Consider the following 8,339-nt stretch of genomic DNA (forward strand, 5'->3'; position numbering starts at 1 on the left):
AGCTCCAATTAACTTTATTTGCACTTAACATGTTCATTCATCAGTCGTGCCAGATACACACAACATTGCAAAGCACATTCAGCAAAAGCCTTTTCAGTTGGTGACTGTCACATTTTCACTGTCACATTTTCTCTGTGCGTTACATGTTCATCATGAGTGAGACTCGGAGGTTCGTCTGCACAATAAGAGGTTATAAGCGAAGCGTCTAAAACATAATGCGGACGTGTTAAAGTATTCTCAGTCTGTCTTTCTTGTAAGGTGTGTGTTGATTAAAGGGCAGTGTCTGACAGTTTGTTAGTAAGTCATATCTACGACACAAACGTCTAAAATCCTGCTTTTTTTTTTAACTTATTTCTTTATTTTCTTTTTCTTTTTTTTAAACTAGCTACTTTCAAGCCTGCAGTTTTAATACTTGGCTACAAATGTGTGGTCGTCTAAGGAGTCCACGGGATTGCACTGTAAATCAAGGCCTCAGGTGGTTCGTTAATAAAGTGTTTTTTTATTTGCCTAGCCCTACAAGATGACACACGTGTTAAGCAAAACAGTCGGGGTGGCTGAAATAGCACCAGAGTGACACTGTCTAAAGGGATTCATTCGTCAACATTGCACCAAATACTGAGAGACTCTGCTAGCCAGATAAACACATAACTAGTGGGAAAGGGGGCTATATGGATCAGTCTGTCTTTTGTTTTTTTTCAATGTTTTTCTTTATTTTTTCATGTTTTTTTATTCCTTTTTATTTATTTATTTTTTTGCTACCATGGCACTGGCTTTTACAGTTTTTCCTAATCATTTTATTCGTCCTTGTCGTCGTCGTCCTTGTCTTTTATATCAGTGCGGCCTGAATCCCTCTCCGTCTCCCTCCTGGACTCCTTCACCACCTGACGGGAAGAGAAACAGTCAGATAAGATCATTTTTAATCTCATATATTTGTAAGTAACTGATGCTTGTATATATATTCCTCACAATTTCCATAATGCAAACAATACCAAACTAGTTATTTTTGCATTATGTATCTTGTCATTTGTTTGTACCTCTCCATCTCTAGTCTCTACTGTCTTTATCACCACAGTCCTCTTGCTCCCACTGTCTGGAGTTTGTTCATAGTCTACGAAAAGTCAGATTAAAGCGTTGCTGAGAATTTTTTTTTACATTCAAATACAATTTATATATATTTATGATTCGCTCCAAGAGTTGAATCATAAATGATCAGTTTGATGGAGTTGATATGAGTATATGAGTGAAGTATATGAGGTATGAGTGAAAAGTGAAATGGAGCTGTTAGATTGTTATCATCTTATATTTGATCTGAGATCTGTCTTACCTCGGTCTCCAAGGTGATTGCTCATGCCGATATTTAAGATGGGGACAGTGATCCTAAACAGGAATATGAGGAATGATTTGTTATATATAAAAAAAAGGCCTCTGAGGTTATTAAAGGAGAATTCCGGTCATTTTTGACCCCTAAATCGTTGTCCTGATGGTCACCCAGTGTTGGGGGGAGCAAAAAACGCGACTAAAATGGGCTCTTTGCACAGCTCCACTACTTCCTGAACTTAATGCTGCTCCTTCATTTCCTGTCTTACATTATTGGACAACCTGATTAATCCAGGTGTGTCTGACCATTGTGACTACTCAGACACACCTGGATTAATCAGTGTGTCCAATAATGTAAGACAGGAAACAAAGGAGCAGCATTAAGTTCAGGAAGTAGTGGAGCTGTGCAAAGAGCCCATTGATGCAGGCAAACCGGAGTTACACCATGGCTACCCGGCGCTAGCGATAGCAACAACGCTAACCCATGGGGGCAATTCTTTCAACCACAACAAACACTCAAAAAAGAAAAAAAGAAACGGTCAGAGATATTTTGGACATCACCACTGCATTGCTCGAACCGTTTATTTTAGTAAAGAAATCATCACAACAAGGAGAAAGTGTTTGTTTCTGTGTCGGGGAGAGCAGGCGCTCTGTGATCGGATAGTAATGTCTTTCCAGGATGTTTCAGAGTTCGGCTATCTGAGGTGAGTGGCTACATGCAAAAACACAAAGTTTATACTGTTTGTACTGTACACTATATGAGTTCAGTGGTGTGTCATAAGGATTCCAGTCATGTACCAGAGATATTTGATTGTTTTCTGAGTGTTTGTTGTGGTTGAAAGAATTGCCCCCATACAGTAGGTTAGCGTTGTCGCTATCGCTAGCGCCGGGTAGCCATGGTGTAACTCTGGTTTGCCTGCAGCAATTTTAGTCGTGTTTTTTGCTCCAACCAACACTGGGTGATTACAATCTGACTACAAAAGAAGAAGAAGGAGAAGATGAAAACTAAAACTAAAACACAGAGAGTACTGTACAGTTCCTCACCTGCTCTCCTCCCCCTCCAGGAGTTTACGGTAAGTGGCGATCTCGATGTCCAGAGCCATTTTCACATTGAGCAGGTCCTGGTACTCCCTCAGGTGGCGAGCCATCTCCTCCTTCAGGTGGCGGATCTCGTCCTCCAGCCGGCCCACGTTGTCCTGGTAGTTGCCGATCTCGTTGCCAAACTGGTCCTCCATCTCGCGCATCTGCCTGAGCAGAGCTTCGTTCTGGAGAAAAAACACGTGAAACAGTTTTTTTCCTCATATAGGGAATGATACTGCATAACAGATAAGTATATACAGAAACTCACCGTGTTCTTCAGCGCATCGACTTCACAGTTGAGAGACTGAATCTGCCTCCTGGACTCGTTGGCCTCCTGCTTGGACTGCCTCAGAGCGTCGGTGTTTCGCTTTGCAGACTCGGTCAGATCAGCAAACTGTTGGGAACAAAAGATGAAACACACATGAATCAATCATCATCTTGTCCCCGACCCCACACCACACACTCCTCCTCCCTCTGATTGTCTGATGATGTTGTACCTTGGACTTGTACCAGTCCTCAGATTCCTGCATGTTCTTCATAGCGATGTTCTCGTATTGAGCCCTGATGTCCCTCAGAGCTCCGGTCAGATCGGGTCTGACGGTGCTGTCCACCTCCATCTTCAGCTGCTGCGTCTGGACGCTCACTTGTACATCCTGGATCTCCTGATAATTCATGAATGGATGCAAAATGAGCAAAAGGCACCAAAATACAAGCAGAAACTCAAAATGCTCAAAGAAAAAACCATGCATGCACCCCAAAAACAGAAATTAGGATGTGGTTTAAGCCTCTTAATTCCACCACTGATGATCATCTCCGTCAGCGTCCAGGTAGTTTACACCACCGTCATGTGCAGGGGTCTGAATACTTTCTGAAGCACAGAAGAAGCAGCATCACTTACTTCATCATGGATCTTCTTAAGGAATTCAATCTCGTCCATCAGAGACTCGATCTTCCTTTCCAGCTCCAGACGGGACAACGTCGCATCGTCCACATCCTACAAAAAACCATAGAAAACTGTAGTATCTATCGGTTTTCTTTTCTATGCTTTGACCACATAAATTATTAGAGGATGTGACACAAAACTTGAACCATCGGCACCTGAAATATCATAAGTTTCCTTTGGTGCATAGAAATATTTTAAGTACAAAGAGTCTGGAAAGGCTTTAGACAACAACTCACAATGATTCAACAACGTTTTTAGGATAAATTAACAGACAAAAGTATTTGCACATCCAAAATGTTAGATGCAGGTACGTAGGAAAAGGAAAAAGGAGATCCTGTCACACTGCTCTTGCAAATCATCACCGTTTAATGATGAAATTGTTATTTTGGTCGTTATTAAACTGTGATAGTTTAGAAAAAGCAGAGTTACGGGGTCTTCTTTTTCTTTTTCTCAGGATAAATGAACAGACGAAACAACAGGGATACAGGTGGATGTTTTTGTCCTGGCTCAGTGACATCTGTATAAATCTGCTCTGTCATGTTACATTATTAAACAGCTGCTTTTGACCTGTTACATGAGCCCGAGCGAGGACGCTGTAATCGATACGATCATCGCAGCCTCACACGGTGAGAGCAGCAGCAGCAGCAGCATGTGTTTACCTTGCGGAAGGCGACCAGGTTGTTCTCAGCATCTGCCCTCTTCTGGGTCTCTTCATCCAACCTTCAGGGACAAAGAGCGACACCAAATACTTCAACAAACAGGAAACAGAGACAAAACATGTTGATTTCTTTTTTCGGTGTGTTTTTTAAACCAAGAACGCTCTTTCTTTCTTTCTTTCTTTCTTTCCTTCTCTCTCTCTCTGTGTCGGCCTGTCGGGAGGTTGCACCGGGGCATCAGCTGGCAAAAAGCTTCCTGGATCAATTTGTTAATTCACTCTCCTGTAAAAAGGGTTTTGGGAGGTCGCCCAGTGGGATCAGAAGCTGCTCCTTTCAAACTAATGTGGTTTCCCCCCTCCATCCCCCCTCCCTCTCCCCCTCCCACAGGTCAATAAGGTCACCCAGACACTCAATAAGGTTATGTACACACACTTCCCCTCTCTCTCTTTCTCTTTCTGTGTGTTTTTAAAAGATTTTTAAATAGTCGTTACACCGGCAGCGACTAGTACAGACCGGCTGAAGTTTGATCTGCCGGCCCGTCACACAAGATGTCGTTTCTGGAGATTTAATTAAAATGATTAAAATGATTTTTAATTCTATTTCAGTCCCGATGTCTTATCATAATTAAATTATCATAATTAAATTTCTCTCATAATCTAAAACAATGGCTGCTGGATAACCAAAGTTGCCAGCACGTTTAAAAGCACGGCACTTGTTACTCAGTCTCTTAAAAAATGTATTTTAGTACCTTAACGCACTCAATTTATGGAATTATCTTAAAATCTTATGGAATATGAATTGTGGAATTTTAAAATGTTTTATCGTATTTTGTATTTTGTATCTTGTATGACTTAGCTTCTCTTTCCATTGATTATATAGGATAGGCTACACCTTTCTCAGGTGTGTTGCACTTGACCTGGTCTTTTTAGATGTGGAAACTGTGTTTTTGTATTGTCTATGTGTTGTCTACTGTCTATTTGTGTATCACTCTTGCATAGTAGTCTTGTGGTCTGTGTTTCCTATGTATGTGTTATATGTTACATGTTGGGACTGCAGATGGAAATTAGCTGTGAGCTAAATCTGGTGCAACCATCTCTTCATTTTCTGTAAATTATTAATGTAATTGCACAATGTCCCTTTAATAAATCTAAAAAAAAATTGTTTTAAATGCTTCTGCAAATCCACTTACACTCTGCAGCAGTGACTCATTCTTGCTGAATTATCTCACAATGTGACCAACACAAATGAATGAATGAATCGGACCATTACTGCAAATAACTTTTCCCCTTTTGACCGATGGTTCTGTCTGGATCCAGGACGACTCGTGTCCAGACTGGACATAAAGTAGATTAGTGTTGGATGGAGAGAAGGGAGGAAGGGGGTGTGGGGTGGGATGGGGCTGCTCCCTCATCTTTAATTCATGTGCTGCTACACGGGGAACCTTTTGTCCTAATGGGGTCTCTGGCACCGTCCCATCAGATTTAAAAAAAAAAAATACACACACACCTAATGGAGTCATTGAGTCACATTGATTTTTCCTGACGCTGTTCTCACCAATGCCTGATACCCAACCTCTCTCGCTCTCTCTGCTCTGCTCCCATTTCCTCCCTCTCTCTCTCTCCATCTCCCACCCTCCTCCTCCGCTGGCCCCACCCTGTGTCCAGTCTCTCCATCCTTCATCCTCTTCCATCCTTCATCCTTCATCCTCCTTTCCCATCTTTTCCATCTTCCTTTCGCATCAACACAACTGTGCACATTCGTTATTCGTTATTTAAAGGAACTTGTGCGTCACCTTCTTTACTTTATTTACTGTAGCATCAACTTGTTCAAAAAAAAAAATACAGGGAGGAGGAGGAATACTGACCAACACCAAAGATTTTCTTCTGTTGTTTCTCTGTTTGTCATTTAAAATTGCCTTTTTTTTTCTCAGTTATCTCTTCCTTTCATAATTTTGTGTTGTTGTCTCCAATGGCATAAGTATATGTAGCAGGCATAGGCATTTATGTGTATGTTAAATATAATACGTATGTACATGAATTTATAGGCTACCTAAATTAGAAATATAATGAATATAATTGTGTTATTACATAGTAAAAACCTATTACATAATGATACAGTGACCAGGAGGCTTGTAATTAGGGGGATTGATTGGGATTGAATAAGTTTATACTTCTTCTCACTCCTTTCTTATATGAAATATACATATATATTACATTGTTTGTGGTTAGATGACCACTTTTATTTATTTATTTATTTGTTTATTTTTGTTTTTGGTTGTTTTTGTTTGAATAAGGACTAAAAAAAAGACAAAGACATCAAGGAGCTTGTTGCTCTTTTCTTTTCTTGTCACTCGTCCTGCAACTTGTGCACAGAATCAGTCTGGTGCACGTGATGCAGTGCAACGTGCCTGTTGTATCCTTGTCGTTTATCGTCGCTGCTGCTGTTGTGCCACGCCCTACACCACCCACCACCACCGCCGCCGCCCCCGTCTTTACTGCCGGGACGCCCCCAAGGGACTCTTTACCTGCTCTGTGCTTAAAAGTGCATTGTGTGCAGCACAGGACATTACGAGCGTGTCGGTGCAGTGATGGATGCGACGTGGCGGCGACGCCTTTCGTCTTTGTGTATATTGAGTTTCCCAGCAATGGGATCAATAAAGTATCAATCAAATATCGACTGGACAAAGCCACAACAGGGCGATCATGAGATCAACAGGAGGGAAACACTTGGAAATGTTCTGATTCTGAGACGTCCTCAGATTATTCTAACGTTACCACTCGAGCAAAAATCGTGTCTGTACCTTTCGATCGTATCATCTACGTATCTAGAGGAGCACCGAGCTTCAGTCGTGATGGTTATGTCTTCATGCAACACTTCCTTGTCTCATTGTATTGTATTGTATTGTATTTCATTAGCACATAAAAGATATATAAAACAGCATATTAAAAAGTGAAACAACAACAGCAACAACAAAAAAACATACAAAGTATACAGTAGATAAAGGAAATGTGCAGGAGAAACCAAAAAACCCCTAAGGCCTTCCCTGTCTCATAAAAGTGCATTGTGTGCACAGTACACAGTACATGACGAGCGTGTCGGTGCAGTGATGGATGCGACGCGGCGGTGACGCCTTTCGTCTTCTTGTATATCGACTGGACAAAGCCACAACAGGGCGATTATGGGATCAACAGGAGGGAAACGCATGGAAATGTTCTGATCGTTCTAACGTTACCACTCAAGCACAAATCGTGTCTGTACCTGTCGGCCCAATCATCTACGTATCTAGAAGTCGTGATCGTTACGTCTTCATGCAACACCTTCCCTATCTCTCGTATCACCAACCTCTGCTTGAGCAGGGCCATGTCCTCGGCCAGGTTGTCCCTCTCCAGCTGGTACTGGTCGCGCTCCTTGCCGATGGCGTCCATCTGGCGCCGCATCTCCCTCAGCTCCTCCTGGAAGATCTCGGAGGCTCGGTTGGGCTGGCCGTGCTGCTGCTGGCCCTTGAAGGTGTTGAGCTCCTGCTGCAGGGCGCCGTTCTGCTGCTCCAGGTAGCGCACCTTCTCGATGAAGCTGGCGAAGCGGTCGTTGAGCTCCTGCAGCTCGGCCTTCTCGTTGCTGCGCGTGGCGAGGAACTCCTGGTTGACCGCCTCGGCTAAGGTGAAGTCCACCTTGTCGTAGGAGAGGCGAGGCGGCTGAGCGCTGGGGCGGGAACGCTGCTGCTGTTGGTGGTGGTGGTGGTGGAACGTGGTGCTGCCGACGGCGGTTGGGCGGCCAGACATCATCACCGGTGGCGACGCACGCATCATGTAGCGTCCGCCGGGGCCGCCGGGCATCCTGGAGGAGACCGGGGAGTAGGAGCTCATGGAGATGTGGTGAGGGCCTCCGAACGTGCGCCGGTAGGAGGTGGAGGTTTGCATCGAAGAGTGGCTCATGATGGTTTTTTGATGGTTTTCTCTGCCGGCGAGGAAAAGGACGGACGGACAGACGGAGAGCTGGAAGAAGAAGAGAAGAGAGAGCTCGGTGATGATGCTCGTCGTGAAGCAACAGGACATCCGACTGAAGGCTGCTGGGGGTTTTTATGCACTCAAGCTGCTGGCTATCCCATCATCCTCCTCACCCTCCCCTTCCTTCCTCAATCACTCATCAGCATACAGGCCACTCCCTATACCCTACCCTCCCTTCCCTCGGTGTGTTTTCCGTCTCACTCTCCTCCTCCTCCGTCTCGACTCCTCCACCCTTTTAACCAGAGCACTTGGCTGAAGGCCAGAGCAGCTTCCACATCAGTTGCTGCTTTGATAACTAAAGATGTCTCCTACTCCTCCTCCTCCTACTCCTTTTTGCCT

At 43.7% G+C, this 8,339-nt stretch overlaps 1 protein-coding gene across 2 annotated transcripts; it reads right to left on the minus strand.

The window, feature by feature from the left end:
* LOC146986813 (plasticin-like) lies at positions 1-8,040 on the minus strand. 2 transcript variants are annotated; one of them, XM_085775687.1, is made up of 9 exons: positions 7,339-8,040; positions 4,000-4,060; positions 3,296-3,391; positions 2,895-3,059; positions 2,666-2,791; positions 2,362-2,582; positions 1,325-1,377; positions 1,035-1,108; positions 1-881 (listed from the first exon to the last, which is right to left on the minus strand). In XM_085775687.1, exons 1-9 carry the CDS (start codon positions 7,926-7,928, stop codon positions 795-797), a joined length of 1,473 nt encoding a protein of 490 aa, XP_085631813.1. In that variant the 5' UTR covers positions 7,929-8,040; the 3' UTR covers positions 1-794. The 2 variants fall into 2 exon arrangements, with proteins under 2 accessions (XP_085631813.1, XP_085631814.1); XM_085775688.1 differs by lacking the exon at positions 1,035-1,108.
* Between the last annotated feature and the right edge of the window lie 299 nt (positions 8,041-8,339).

The sequence above is a fragment of the Trachurus japonicus genome, chromosome 5 (assembly GCF_045865225.1).
Source record: "Trachurus japonicus isolate A0001 chromosome 5, Traja_1.0".
Taxonomy (NCBI): Eukaryota; Metazoa; Chordata; class Actinopteri; order Carangiformes; family Carangidae; genus Trachurus; species Trachurus japonicus.